General features: G+C 34.5%; 3 protein-coding genes across 6 annotated transcripts; 1 reads left to right on the top strand and 2 right to left on the bottom strand.

The window, feature by feature from the left end:
• Positions 1-635: 635 nt before the first annotated feature.
• On the bottom strand, positions 636-15,085 carry LOC143427036 (unconventional myosin-Ie). 3 transcript variants are annotated; one of them, XM_076900841.1, is made up of 21 exons: positions 14,818-15,085; positions 12,163-12,288; positions 11,817-11,906; positions 11,613-11,707; positions 11,232-11,409; positions 10,940-11,102; positions 10,758-10,865; positions 10,560-10,688; positions 10,250-10,446; positions 9,977-10,144; positions 3,951-4,121; positions 3,564-3,730; positions 3,241-3,454; positions 2,899-3,129; positions 2,508-2,792; positions 2,278-2,433; positions 2,068-2,207; positions 1,851-2,002; positions 1,353-1,688; positions 914-1,255; positions 636-795 (listed from the first exon to the last, which is right to left on the bottom strand). In XM_076900841.1, the coding sequence occupies exons 2-21, from the start codon at positions 12,286-12,288 to the stop codon at positions 719-721; spliced, it is 3,525 nt and encodes a 1,174-aa protein (XP_076756956.1). In that variant the 5' UTR covers positions 14,818-15,085; the 3' UTR covers positions 636-718. The 3 variants fall into 3 exon arrangements, with proteins under 3 accessions (XP_076756956.1, XP_076756957.1, XP_076756959.1); XM_076900842.1 differs by lacking the exon at positions 14,818-15,085 and adding an exon at positions 12,404-12,552; XM_076900844.1 differs by lacking the exons at positions 11,613-11,707; positions 11,817-11,906; positions 12,163-12,288; positions 14,818-15,085 and having other exon boundaries at positions 11,228-11,362.
• On the top strand, positions 5,600-9,863 carry LOC143427256 (uncharacterized). Of its 2 annotated transcripts, none has more exons than XM_076901193.1 (3): positions 5,600-5,977; positions 8,152-8,352; positions 8,656-9,863. In XM_076901193.1, the coding sequence occupies exons 2-3, from the start codon at positions 8,153-8,155 to the stop codon at positions 9,371-9,373; spliced, it is 918 nt and encodes a 305-aa protein (XP_076757308.1). In that variant the 5' UTR covers positions 5,600-5,977; position 8,152; the 3' UTR covers positions 9,374-9,863. The 2 variants fall into 2 exon arrangements, with proteins under 2 accessions (XP_076757308.1, XP_076757309.1); XM_076901194.1 differs by lacking the exon at positions 5,600-5,977 and adding an exon at positions 7,240-7,366.
• On the bottom strand, positions 12,833-13,650 carry LOC143427040 (uncharacterized). The gene is made up of 2 exons (XM_076900856.1): positions 13,540-13,650; positions 12,833-13,447 (listed from the first exon to the last, which is right to left on the bottom strand). Exon 2 carries the CDS (start codon positions 13,292-13,294, stop codon positions 12,959-12,961), a length of 336 nt encoding a protein of 111 aa, XP_076756971.1. The 5' UTR covers positions 13,295-13,447; positions 13,540-13,650; the 3' UTR covers positions 12,833-12,958.
• Positions 15,086-15,408: the final 323 nt, after the last annotated feature.

The raw sequence follows: 15,408 nt of genomic DNA, 5'->3' as shown, positions 1-15,408 counted from the left end.
GTTCACTACCGCCCACTTTGATTCGAATTCCTAAAATATAGAAGATTATCGATAAGGAAGTGCGAGCGGTATATTTTTTGTGAGAGTTATCACGTTTTTAGAAGAAGAGAATCAAAATAAACTTTTTTAATCAGTCTATGACCGGCTAACCGTAATCCATTTCCTTAGAAAACAAGAAGAGCAAAGCAATTCGGCAGCGGTTACTTGCATATCCAAAATGGTACTTAGCTAATATTGGAATCAGTTGGCAAATATTTTATTTTTGCAAAGGATATTGTGGTTCTTCCAAATTCTATGATTTCCTACGGTATATAAAGTTGTTTCTGACTGATTTAGGACCAGATTTAAATTAAAGATTTACTATTATGAACTTACATACCAAATACAGAACTGGAAAGATGTCTAGATGGGACGGCACAGGAGCAGGATAGGTATTAGCGTAACTCTGAGACGTTCCGGAATGCTGTGATATTGTTGAGTTTCGTCAAATAACGGGGATGTTACATGTGATCTGATCTTGACGTGTGCTCTCTTAATATTATTTTCTTACTACAACATACAATTACTCCTATAAACTACCTTTGTAAAAATTGTTTCTCCATAGAAACATAAGAAAATCTTTGAAAAAGTTATTTTAATTATATAAATAACATTTTGCATACTTTATTAACGTAACAACATGGTATATAATACCAACATTTACACGTGAACACGATCTTTATATCTTGACGATGTAATTTGATGGAAACAGCCCTGTTTTTCCTTTCAGTCTGCCTTGCCACCAACCGCCTTCATCTGATATAAAATGTTTAAATGTTGATATATATTAGAGGATTGAATAATTTTATATAATTCTAATCCTATTTTAAATAACATCTATTTCAGACAATAATTTCGTATTAATTAAACTTACGTTCTTTAAGGATCTCAATAACATCGCCCTCTTTAAGCGCTAACTCATCTAAATCTTGAGGATTGTAATCATATAAACATCTACCTCTAGGTAATCTTGGCAGTGCTGGTTTTTGAACATGTGGTTTATTATTAGGATTAATACGAGACACATTATCATCAGTTCTATTTATTATTTTATCATTGTTCCATTCCTCGATTGTTTGCATTCGTTTGTCGTGTTTAACGTTTATATTATTAACAGCACCGTTACCATCAACGGGTGGCATTTTTAGTCCTACCAAAGCAGTCGGTGTGCGTGGCGGTGGCGGTTCCGTCGGAGGAGGAGGAAATTTTAGTAAACCTATTCAATTTCAAGTATTAATTTAATATCCAATTATTTAACCACGTAATCTTGCTGTATAAATTAGTGGAAATTAACGTAATTATTATCAACGTACCGCCTGGACCACCTTTCGGATTAATAAACATGCCCATTAGAGGCATGGAATTATTTTCCAGCTTTTTCGGCTGCTTCGTTGTTTGTTTCTTCTCATTCGGTCGTGCTGATGCACGTACAGTATTCGAAGAGTCAACTGTTGATAATTTTGAGATAATAGGTCGGAATTTGGATTTTTCAGACGGTGTAACTTCTGTAACTACAGATCGTGGAGCTGCCTGAATAGATCTATTCTGAACTGATTGCAATTCAACGGATGGTGAAAACTGATTGTTATTTCTCAACACGCCGTATCGCTGACTTGCCGATTTCGCTTTCGATTTAATAATATTTGGCTCTAAAATGGAAGCAAATCGATATAAGCAACAACTGTATTTATAATTGCTAAAAGTCACAAGTTTCGTGACAGGTTTATCGGATTAACTTCCTAGCAAAAACCTTTACATAATAATTACTAACAATCACTTGTGAGTCACTTTAGTCGTTACTAACAACTTACTGGTAGTATTTGGTAATCCTGGCCCTACCCAAACGTTCAACACTTTTCCACTTGGCTTCAGAATCTCTTCATTGCCATATTCGAGTTGTGAAAAATATACCTGTCTTATACCTCCGCTTCCCCATCCTTCTTTCTTAATTTTGAAGTCTAAACTACAAAAATATATTTATTAGAAGATAATTTCAGATGAAATACGCATATCTAACTAAAATCTTACTTGTTACTGAATTTTACGTTTAAAATACGTCCGACTTCTTCAACATATCTTTTGCTGAGAGCAATTAGAAATTCAGTCTTAAATACTAACTCTAATAGGCTACCGTAGTCTTCTTTCACATGGATAATGAGGAAGTTGTCCTACAATCATTAATAAATTAGAATACTCATTTCTTGATAGTAATTAATAGTCTAGCAGCAACAAACATACTTGTAAAGTACTTAGTGATACGTGACTGATTTGATTAAATGAAAGTTTGCGTTTTATAACTCCTACTTGTTTTCCCTTCTCCGAGCCTTTTTTAATTTGTTCACGGCCAATTAGATATAAATATTTGCTAGTCAAAATAAGATCTCTTCTGCTAGCCTGAAATCATTATTCATTTGCAAGACACGACTGTAAGAGCGCTGATATCTAAATAAAGCAATGCCAGCTTATACCTTGAACCTTCTATCATACTTCTTTACAGTTTCAGCAAAGAAAACTCGTTCTTTCCTTCCAATTAAATTCAATATCTGACGCTTGCCTTCTAATCCAATGTAATCACCCATGAAATTTCTATTTAAACTACCCCGCCTGCGTTCTTTGTGACCAAATAATAAATCAGCTGCCTCCTGTTTCTCTTTCTCCTGTCTTTTTCGAGCGAAATATTTTTTAAACGCCTTTTGTATTATTCTGGCGTACATGTTATATTTACGATCTCTGGCTTCTTCCAACATGAAAAGCTGCCAAACAATAATTATATAGATTGTAGTTTATGAATACTATACGCTTATTTTCCGTTATATATACACATATCCACGATACGTTTCGGATGAAACAAAAGCTTACCGTTTCTGGAGCTTTTATGAATAACTTCGATTTTCCAAGCTGATATTGTGATTGATCGATACGAAGACTGTTTAATATCCATTCGACTATTTGTTTCTCATTGTCGGGCAATCGTGGACGATTAACTTTCGTGAGGATGCCATATCTCTGTAAAAATTTACTAAACGGCCTTCTATATGCGAAACCAGCTCTACGTACTTTGATATTTTCCTTCAAACCTAAATATTCCACCTAAACCGTGTAAAAAATAAAAATAATTAATAATATAAAAGATATTTAACATTTCATATACTGAGACGAATACATCTACTAATACGATTAAGATTTGGAAAATAATCATACTTGATGTTTTACTCTAACTGAATCCCAGTCGCGAGGTTTTTTCGTTTCATTTGGCTTGATACATCTGATATAATGTGGTGTACACTGCATCAGTTGTTTCACTAATCTATTTGCTTGATTTCTTATTTTGTTCCCGGCAGTAGTGGGTCTGGATTTAAGAGTTTTTGTTTTACTCGCTTCGAACCCATTTGAATATAACTCGTGAACCAAAGAACTGCAAATTAATAATATTTTTAATGCATTTCATATACTTTGCTGAATTACAATTAAATTATATACTAGGTAGGTCCTTCATAAAGCTAAAAAATATAATGATAACTTACTTTCTGCTGGTCTGCATTAACTCAACGAGATCTGAGAAAAGTACATCGCGATTTTTATCACAAAATCCATCAACCGAGTAGGAGACCACGCCGGCATAATGATAAATAGCGAATCCCTCTTTCGTGTTTTGAAAATGTTCGTGTTTATTAGCTACAACTGCAAGTTTCTGCAATTATTATTAAAATTGATTAAGAGAAGGAGGAATTAAGGAACGGAGCAGCGCCTAGACAACTCTATATCGAACGTACAAAAACACCTTAAAAGAAATAGAATATTCTACAATGCGAACAGTAGCTAAGTTAGTCAGCTAGTTTTTCCAACTTTTTACTTCTTCTAGCGTCGTGCGAAATTCGAAGTTACTCGTAAGATCAGAGTTTATCTTTTACCTTTTGCAAATCTGCATCTGCTCCAGTGCTACCACTATGAAGAGTAGCGCACACATCGTCAAGAATCAAAAAAAGTCCTGGCGGACGTTTCCCTTCCAAAAGTTCCACAACAACCGCATTGTTGAAATACTCGATCGGAGTCCACATGATGTTCTCCGCTACATACTCTTCCTGAAAACCATAATTGATGTTAATTACAAAATCAGACATGTTACATTCAATTTCATGGATTCTGTACCAGAGATACGGAAAAATTAGTGATTTACATTTGAAGATGACCACTTGTAAGTTTACTGCAACCAATTATAAGCTGCAAGCAAATTACAGTGAAATTGTTATTCATTAACGCTCACTGATATTGTAGAAATGAAATATTGTGTTCAAATAAAACGGACGATACAGGTATAAATATAAGTTGAGGCTTGTTTTCAAGCTATGCGCCACGCAATGAAAGGATGCTCGAGATTGAATGCCTGAAGAATCGTTCTAACCCATATTCCGAAGTTTGAATAGCAGGATTTCCTGTGACATCTTCCACATCGTCGAAAATAAAACCGTTCCGTCATTACAGCGCAACTGTACACTTCTACTAAGAGATTTCTACGGATAAAAGGAACCGTTAGTCCCCTCGTTTTAAAACTGATAACATCAGTCTAATTTTAATCATTCCAAACAAGAGGATTCTAGAGCAAAACAATAACTGACTTGCTGACAGTACAGTAGTTGCATAAAGTAGCTGCACGGAGTATTGGCAGGCTTTCTTTCAATTTTAGAACCGCATTTCTGTGTTACATATTTTCCTCCCATTTTTAGATACCAGAACGCTTCATTCACGTAATACTTGAGCACGTAAAAAACCACGTGGAGCGGGTACTCCGCGTAAATCGTGAGACAAACGAACAATGTAAAAGCAGAGTACAATCACTGTAATCGAATGTTATCATTTCGATGGTTTACAAAGCAATTATTACACGACTGTAGAACTTTGTCATTTGAATACAATATAATACCCACAAGTTTGCCATTCGTTACCCGATTAATAATGATTGCTTTCACTTTTTCGATTGTGTTACACATTCTGTCCTTTAACAGACAGGAAAGTAAAATTGGAACACCGTCAATGGACGTACGTGGACAAAAAGTAAATCGTGATGTGATGTTCTATTTGAACCAATACTCACAGTTCTCGTTATAGAAAATATCGCTATCCGACGAGCGCAAAAATTGCATTCAGAATTTGATGAGATCCTATTTTTAGATATTAATTGAAAGCAGGTAATGCTATTGAAAAGTTGTACACAAATTTCTCTCGTACATTCAAACAGAAGGTACGATTCCAGAGATTGATACAACGATTACAAAAAAAAGATCGATTTTTTAGTTTATCCTGGCGTAAAGACACTGGTGACCCAATTAGTTAAGACCGAATCGACGTTACAACGCTGCGAAATTTGAGACAGTGCAACCCGGAAGGTAGTACGCCAATTACAGCAGTTCTATACGCGAAAAACCGTAGAAGAAGTCAAAGCCGCAAATAAAAAGGGAAAAAAAAGAGGAAAGGAGAAAGTAAAGGATAGAATGACAAAGAGAGGGGAGAAAGAGAGAGACGACGACGGCGACGTTTCACTTAGCTATTTCATTACCTTCACTCGATTCTTGGCCGCAGTGCAAACAGAGCCATCATCTGTGCAACGCGCGTATTCAATCCTCCAAGGATCGTTCCTCGAGTCGATCGTCGAAGCGCAAAAGATAAATCTGCGTGCGAATCATGTACGATAAGTCGTCTCGTGGATATAGAACCGTGAAAGATGCCCGATCGTGTGATATTTAGACGACGCAAGTGATCAAAACGCATGGAGCATTTGTGCGAATTGAATTTATCAGAACGGAGTAACGCTGGATGTTAACGTCGATCAGATCTTGCATTGGAGGTGACGTGCACCAGTTATTAGATAGGCACGGGAAACCGCAATTACATCTGTGAGAAGATTGTATTCGCGCCAACTAATTTCAATCCTTTACTTCAGGTATGCATAACAAAGATTGATGAAGCAATTCTATGGTTATTATCCAATTGACCGGCTGAGTGCATAAAAGGATATAAGTCCTAGAATGTGCGATATAAACATTCCTTTTTACTTCTGCGGACAGTAGAGCATCCAATCTGTTATCTTCTTTCCACTCAGCCCATCAATTATGCCTTAGAGCCAGACTAATCCAAACCAATGTTCTGTAAAATTGAATAGCATATAATCTAACTGTTTCCTTAGTTAACTGGGTCAATGGACGTAGGCCAATGAAGTAGTACGATTTATCGGCTTTGTAAAAATTACCCAATTATACGTGATACTATCTGTAACGTAGAACCAGTATGCATACTACAACCACTTCCTTGTTATAGCTGGACACGTGAACAACATTTTCAATAGAATTTTGTTGAAGAATCTTTTGTCTAGTAATCACGTGAATGATCTTGAAGATCCTCATCACAGGGAGTTTTTCGAATTCTTCTACTGTACAGGACTAAATCACGTTGTAAAAACGCTGGGTTGTATCAGGGTTTCTCTCAATCCTCTACCGCATTGCTGGCATATCGTGTTATGCGTAGGTTCCATGTATTGAACATTTAAATCCAGTAATAACGAAATAGAAAGGTAGGGACGTAAAAGAGTAGGTACCGAAAATGAAACCTGAAAGCGAATAAAATACGAGCGCGGCAGCAGGTAGAAATCAAAGTCACTTGACAGACCGACTCCACGTGGACTCTTACGTTCACCGTGTATAACCGAGTACGTTCACCAGGGCAACGAATGCACTTGCACTTTTTAAGAGAACCTGTTTCCGTTGTAACACGAACCAACATCGAAAGAACCACACCCACTAGCAAGAACTCGAGTCATAGATCTGTTTGGAAAGGAGGACCTTTCCGTTACTTTGCTAAGTGAACAGTAAGCCGTGATTACATGGATTATTGTGGGACAGAGTCAGTCGCGGTAGTCTGCAGCCACCTGCCAAGCCGCAAATAATTAAAAGAACAGAACGACATTCTATGAAGATTAATTTGTCGACCAGTTAAAATGATTACCGCTGCTGTGGTACCTCTAACGCGTGTAGATCGTGTCAGCAGATAAATGTACAGATATTATGACAAACTGTAGAACTTGAAGTAATAGTAGATCCTTAACCTTGTGCTCTATCTTCGGTTCGAGACTAGCGGGCTACCTGAAAAAATTGAACCACTATTCTACCCAACCGCTGCACGATTAAACCTAAGAACTCGATATTTACTGGAACGAATCGTCACATCTAAGGCAGAGTACAATTTCGTATTGACAAACTAGCGCACGGCTTACAGAAGCGAGACGAATTTCATAAGCCTTATTCTTTACTTGATGCCAACAATTTAAATAGTAGAAGTAAGCCCTATTTCTTGGCATCAGAATATAGCTAACTTAATAGTCAAACGTATGAGCGCATAAACTTTTTCAATGTTCACCGCTCGAAGTTAAAATTTCAGCCTGCTGAAACTGATTCTTTCGTTACACACTTGGATCCTTTAATGTGTTTGATTATAAAAACCGTACCGTACTACTTTAATGTATGCCTTACATAAGCGAAACAAGAGAAATTGTATCATTTTGTTCCTTAAGGTTGCTCTTGCGAACAGGTAAAACTTTCACTGCACGTTTATTATAACGCGTACCGTATATGCTGTCTCATGCAACTGACCAGGAACGTTAATGCTTTCCTGTTTTTCGTTTCTTATATCTCTGGTGAAAACTGACAATAGCTGTGGCAAAAGAAGAAACCGACGTCCCCCGACGTGCTTAACTTTTTATATGTAAATGCTTTGATGAACGGTCATTTTTATATCGTTCATTGTGTGTACAGTTTAAAATACCTCCATTTCCTGATTTATGAAGCTTTTTATACGTGATAAATAATACTTCCATTTGCACGATACTTTCTTCACTCGACCTGATTTTATACGATCAGAAAAATATCTTTCTATGGTATTCACGGTAGTAGTTATACAATATCGATGGCGTGAAACGGATATTTTATGTTCGCACCTTTTATCCGACTCGATGACTCGATTCTATTTGAATAATAATGATTTCGAAGCTCTAATTTCTTAAAAACAGTATGTTCTTTTTTTCTAGATGTACGAAAGATTTAAAAATGCATAATTACGTTCCAGAATGGTGACAGCAGTGGATTACTACACAGCAACGATGCTCTTTGCGCTCATACACCGATCATTCTCTGCGATGGTTCTTCCAAGACCACCGTCTTCATTAAATTATATCCAAAATTTTGATCGGAAACTAAACGATCAAAAATCTTTGCAAAATTTCTTACAAAATTCCAACATGGAAACAACTAATGTCAATGATTACAGGTATTAATTACGTTTAAATGTAAAGTTGGCCATTTTCCTTTCATTTCTTCACCGAAACCCTCCGTTCTATATTATCTCTATCTTTTCCTTCAACGATCTATCAACCAGTATTAAAATTGAATGTAACCATTGCATCCGGTAAAACAACTTTCGCTCGCAATGAATAATAAAAAGTATACCGTAGAATGATCGATGCTGTTAAAATTACTTAAATCAAGTTCTACGTACCGTAGAATGACCAATGTTGTTACAATAATTTAAAGTTTGTTAATTTTCAATTTAACATTTTATTTTTTATTCCAGTCTCGTAGAAATTGAACTTCAAAGTCCGGATGAAATGGATCCTACCAGCTTGCAGAATATTGTGCACGCAGTGATAAAACAAACTGAAAAAGTTCGCAACGATAGTTATCCAAATCCAGAAGTGGTCCCTCATTCGATTCTAGGTGTAAGGGACGTCGGTTTAACTCCAAATATCAGATTAAACGCAATTAACGACGACAGGCGTGTTTTAGTAGGACCATCAAAGTTTCAGAACCACGACGAGAAACTGTATTACTTGAAACACAGCAAACCAAAGGTTTACGTGAATGTACGAGGACGCAGTGGTACTTTCCGCAAGGACTTAACTCCCAAAACGATTTCCGATAACGACCCTGTAGAATATCTCAGTATGACAACACCATTGCACAGGCGAGTGGATTGGAAACCTCAACATAGTAAAAAGAATCGTCCGTTAAAGAAATTTAAACATCAGATCGATACCAATATCAAGAACGAACATCAGAAACATCTTTCAAGAAGTGAAACCAAGAAACTAAGTAGACTAGCGATAGTTTATGGTTTAGATGATCTCTCCACTACTGAGAATTCTATGGTTACCTCCAGCGAATTACCGAAACAAATACCTGCCCCGCCTTCGAAATTTCCAAGCAGAACTCTAATGGCTCAGACCACACCTGTTCAAAGATATCCTTTAAAAAGGACTGATACATTACCAGGCTACAGCGTTTACGAATGATGATTAAATATGCAAAACTGGTTCATTTCAGATACGTCGAGGCGTTCTAAAGATTAATCCTAAAAATACTTTTAGTGATTTCTGGGACAATATTGTATTTAATGATGTTCATTACGTTCTCAAACAAGGGTGATTTTCCTATACCAAATAAGAACTACAATGATTCATGGATTCAATATGGAGGATATTAAACACTGTAAACAACTGACACTGTTGTTAATGTTCACTGACACATACTTTCGTCCAAGTAGAGTAAAATGATACAGTGTACGTTGTAAATAAATTTCATTGTAATGTTAAAATAAGAAAAATGAAATGTGTCAACGAAAATATTAAACATCCACACAGAAAAATCTCTAATGATGAGTTATATTGCTTTAAACAACCATGTACAATTTTCTTAAAATGTGATTTACATATATAAAAGAAATACGTTACCTTGCTGTACATTACATGAACCCATCCAAAATAAAGTTTCCACTTCCTTAGAGTATAAGTTTTAAAGAGATTGTTTTAAAGAGATATATCAATAAAATAGGGAAATGAGATCCGAATCGTATATCGAAATGTACATTAAAAATTTTATATAAAAGGAATACTTACTTGTTCAGCTTTTAAAGTAAGCTCTATGAAGATTTGTTGTAATTTCTCGTTGACAAAATTTATACAAAACTGCTCAAAACCGTTCTTTTCAAAGATTTCGAACCCATAGATGTCCAATATTCCAATTTCAAATCCACATGTATTTGTTTCCATAGCCGCATTGATTTTCTGAAAAATTCATATACGATTAAAATCAAATATCGACACGTAGATAAAATAAGTAAATAAAACAAGTTTGCGCCCGGCTTTTGCCATAGAGACGTGTACACTTACTTTGACCAAATAATCAAACAGTCTAGCATAGATATCCTTCGCCAATGCATCTCGAGCATAGAGAGCTTGTTCTACATTTAATGTAACATCAACCCTTTCAGATTGATTTCCCCATTTCGACTCAAATTCTCGTGATATTAATTTATGAGCTAATTCTGATTCTGATATCTGCAGCAAGTAAGCTGGAAAATTAAGAGCTGAAACATACGAACGTTATGTAATGAGTACTTTATTCCGTATATTGTAATGGACTTGAAAACTCTTTATTTGCTTGTCCTAATTATATTTCATTTCGCTAACTAATACTTACATTGTTTATCAGCAATTTGTGAATAATTTCCATTTTCAACAAATTGAATATTCCCTATGTGAAGTACTCCAGCAACTAGTCGGAAAATATCAAATACTTCCAAATCGTTTATTCCCATTACGCTCAATCCTAATATAATACACGATTACCATATTTATTGTAACCATAAGGTTTAACTTTTATAAATGAAATTATTACCTTTCAATGTTGCTTGAAAGTCGTGAGCGTCATTTATATCTTCAATTCTATGATTTCCACCGTAACTGAGATACTCGTAATAATCAACATTCGTCAACCCAAATTCAGCTGTAAAATATAAATACTAACTATATCTTTTACACTTAGAAAACGTCATTTTTGTTAATACATTTAATGTTTACATTTCATTTGCTGGTCTGCTCCTGTTGTAAGTTGATAGAATACATGAAAATTTCTTTCGCCAAAGTTGTGACGCGTGACTCTCGACTTCTCCAATAAAAAGTTTGAAATTTTTCCCCCGTTTGGTTGACCACCAGAACCAAATTGCATTTCCACATATTTTCCCTGAAAGAAATATGTTTAAAATTGCTTATATGCCTATTGTGCCACGACATATTTCTTCCTTCTATTACAGTTTTCCCGTTGAAATTAATAAAATAAAGAGACATTAAGAGGATCTTAAGACATACATACAAATCTGCTACTGTTATTATTCCGTATAGTTTTTGCGTTGCCAAAAGCTTCTAAAAGAGGATTAGATTCCAGAATGACATTTTTTACTCTTTGCACCTTTGTACCACCACCACTGATTTTTGCAATGTAGGACATAATACATTTCGCTGCAACTGTTTTACCAGCACCAGACTCTCCGCTGTAAAAGCATTTTCGAACACTCGATCAGCGAAAACATTCATCGTTAATGTATATTAACAAAAAATTATAAAATTGCAAAATTGCCCCGACCAAGGTGCCCCTAAAACCGGCAACCGTCTATACAGGATGCTATTACAGTTTTCTCTTTAGAACTATTAGTACTATTTGTAATAATTTTAAGAAATTAAAGCTAGGTTTTACCTTATGATAACACATTGACTCTCCTTATCAATTAACATATTCCTGTACATGTTATCCGCCAATCCATAAATATGTGGAGGATTTTCATATGGTACCTAAAACAAGAAACACAAATTAACTCTTTACCCATGCTTGAAAAACTGCATTTTCTGATATCAGAATCAGTTATTAAAATTTAATTTATTGTAAGATATAATAACTTACTGCTCCTTGATAAATTTCCACCTCCTTTTCTCCAAAATATGGCATTTGCCTAAAAGGATTAACTGATACCAATACAGGACCAATACACGTCTAATAACAATTAAGGAAATTATTTTTATTTCTCAATCTCTCCTAAATCAGGACAAGGTTTGCTTATACCTGATCTATAACGTGTATCGATATTTCTCGGAAACAATCGTGAAACATTTCTGAATCACTTGTGTCGCTAACGACATCGCCCAAGATATTTTTACTTTGTTCCAGATGTGTAGAACATTTTTTTGTAAAACAGACACATATTAAAATAGTGTTAATTAATATTGTTCTAACAATTATCCAAGGATACAAATATGTAATCGTCCATGTATCTTTTCCGAAGATTTTCGGTAATGGCATCTTCGGTAATTTTTGGGAGCAACACCATATCATCCACTCCGGAAACTTTGACATTTTGACTCTGCCAATGATACATCTGAAACGTAAATATGATTTACCGCATTAATTGTTTGTTTCCAAGCTCTGAATTGTTTATACCTTCGCCAAACCTTTACTTATATACACCGAATATACTTATACATAAAACTGACCTAAACTTGCTGAACTGCAGGAATCGAAATTAGTTACGAGCTCGTTAAACACTACTCATCAGTTCCTATTTAAACGAACTTAACGCAGAACTACTTAAATTACGCTTCGACCATGACAGTTAATCAGAGCAAGAAAGAGAAACTAACGAGAAGAAGATATTGATTCATGCGATAACTAGATTAATGTTTCCTTTAGAAAAGGTTGAGCAACAATATGGAGCACAATCAATTTGCGCGCTATTATTACAGATATTCAAAATAAAAATATACGTTATTAAAATTTTTTTAGAATCTAAATTGATCCGTTACCTTATTTTATAGCGGAAAATAGTTTCTAATCATCCTAAAACTATAGAAAGGATCGAATATACTGTAGAATCTAAATATATTAGATTCAGAATTCAAACGTTCCGACTGTAGAAAGGAAAGAAAGCAATAACGGTCTTCCCATAAATCCAAAATTGATTAATGTGTTCTAAAACAATCCACAAGTTCTACTAGCAATAATGAATAAAAATGTATACGCATGTAACACGCAGTAGAAAAATAACATCATCAGTGATAATTGTTTCTCTGAAGGTGAATCCTTCTCGTCCGATTTATTGAGTTCAAGGCAACAATGCATTTTAGTGGGAACTCCGTCATACTAAATACAGGTGTCAGGCAATGCAAGGTCATAAAAGTATCTTCGAGAAATTGAAATATCTCTGAAATATGTGTTTGCTTTTTTTTCTTGCTGCTTCTTTTGCACTGGCAATTTGCATGTTCCCAAATGATCGTAGTATCCGTGTTTGTGTATTGTAAACACTGTCTATTAATACTAATATTAAAACCGAAATTTTGCGTTACTGTACAGTCGTGTAACAAACAAATTAAGAAATTGACATACATATTGTGAAGTCTATATGATAGATCAAATATTTCTGTGCTACTTAAGGTTAAGAAATGAAGCGTATTGATCTGTTTCTTGGTTAGGTTAAGTATAATTTGATTTGTTGAATTCGATTAGTTTAGGTCTGTACCAACAAGACACACAGGAAGAATCTGAAAAAAATAGACTTTAATGTTCATTATATTGTTCTTTTCTTCAAGACATTTTGTTCTTAGTAATGTTTGCAAATATCTAAATACTGTACTAATTTATATTTCCTGTACTTTATTAAGAATAAGTAAAGAACAAAGAATGAAAACTTAATGGATGTTCCTTGTATACCCTCACAACATATATGTATAATGTTTCTTTTCGCAGCACACAGTTTTAAGTGCGAAGCCATTAAGTACTTTTTTATGAAAGAACACATTATAAGCTCATAATCTTATCAAGGCAACTTTATCTTATCATCTGGATAGATATGATTTTTACTAAATGACAAATCAAATGTTGGATGTAGCTTTTAGTTTACATTTGTAGAATTCAGTGGTAGAAAAATGAACAAAAGCTTCTTTTACTTGTTCTTCGTATAATGAATAAATAGAACAAAATTAAAGTATCCATGGTTGATATAAATGCATCATTTACGAATGAAATAAAAAGTCATATGTATCACAGGCTTAAACATATCAGTCGGTATGTTGATTAAGAGGAATGTGACATATCGTTTCACTTATGATTCATATATACCATTCATAATCTTGAATGATATCATTTTGTAAACATACATTATCGCTTATAAGTTTTGTATCCTTCATCTATTCAATGCTTTATCACTATGCATGTGGAATTCCTATTAGCCTTAAAAATAATTTGTATTATCGTTATGAGAATGCATATTACGTAAGAATGGTATAACTGGAATGCTTATACCCAGATAAATCTAATCCAGATGATAACTCTAAGTAAGCAACGTATTTTTCATAACAATGAAAATTATTAGTTTGTTACATTTCAGAGAAAGGTTGAACTGCTTGGTATTTTGCTCCTGAATTGCAACTAAATTTTTATCATATCCTATATCAAAATTGTTAACAATCGGAATCATCAACCAACTACTTTGAAGAACAAAAGTGCTATTCATTGCAATAATAGATAAATTATAATCATTTGAACTAAAATTCTTTGGTGAATTGTACATCAGATCTTACTCAGCAATATTCTATACAATACTATAAATAAAAATTTGATATTTAAGTTCTTCTGTACCCAGACTTTCAATTTTATTTGAGAACAAGATGGCTAAGTATATTTTCAAATGTATACTATTTTATAGGATAATACTATTATATATGTATACTAACTAGTAATTTTCAAACAGTTTTATTTACGCTCGAGGGAATCCTTATACTTTATCTTCACGTTTATTACATGTATAGTACACCTAAAATATCGACAGAAAACAAAATAAATATACATTTCGTTCAATGATACGATACAAACAATTACTGACACAGAAAAGTGGCATGGTATTTATACTTACTGTGTCTCACAAAGATAACAAATAACTCCTTGTTCGATCACGATTTATGTAAACAAAAGGGCAGACGCAAACAAGGCACTTTTAGAAATCCAATTTCTACTATCACCACTAATGTCATGTTATGCGAGTATTCACATCAATAACCGTATTATCAGTCGTCACGCAACAACAGTTTCAACGTTTAAAGTTTACAATCACGAGACGAACTTGATCGCGTCGCGAACGAACAGACACTGACCGGTGAGTCAGTACTTACGTCTGTCGCAAACTGCCGTGATAGCGCGGCACGTCAGACTTACTTAGTCAGATACTCGTACTCTTCATTTGTAACCACTCAAGAATGTTATCCTCATTCAGTCATTCGAAACTTCCTTTCACAACACGTGCGTATTTCACGCGAATAATACCATTTACACTGATGTCACGTTTTCATTTTGCACGTCGTGCCCACATAATTCAAATATTTATAACATTTTTTCAATAAAGAAAATTTTGAAAGAAAGCAGACTTCGTACACCTTACCATTACATCTCCACGTAGGTTTACAAGTAACAATGTAATCGTAAATATCCGTATTTAATATTATACATT

This window comes from Xylocopa sonorina, chromosome 9, assembly GCF_050948175.1.
Source record: "Xylocopa sonorina isolate GNS202 chromosome 9, iyXylSono1_principal, whole genome shotgun sequence".
NCBI classification, from domain to species: domain Eukaryota; kingdom Metazoa; phylum Arthropoda; class Insecta; order Hymenoptera; family Apidae; genus Xylocopa; species Xylocopa sonorina.
The sequence above is the reverse complement of the archived record's forward strand: the minus strand, read 5'-3'. Positions and strand labels throughout refer to the sequence as shown.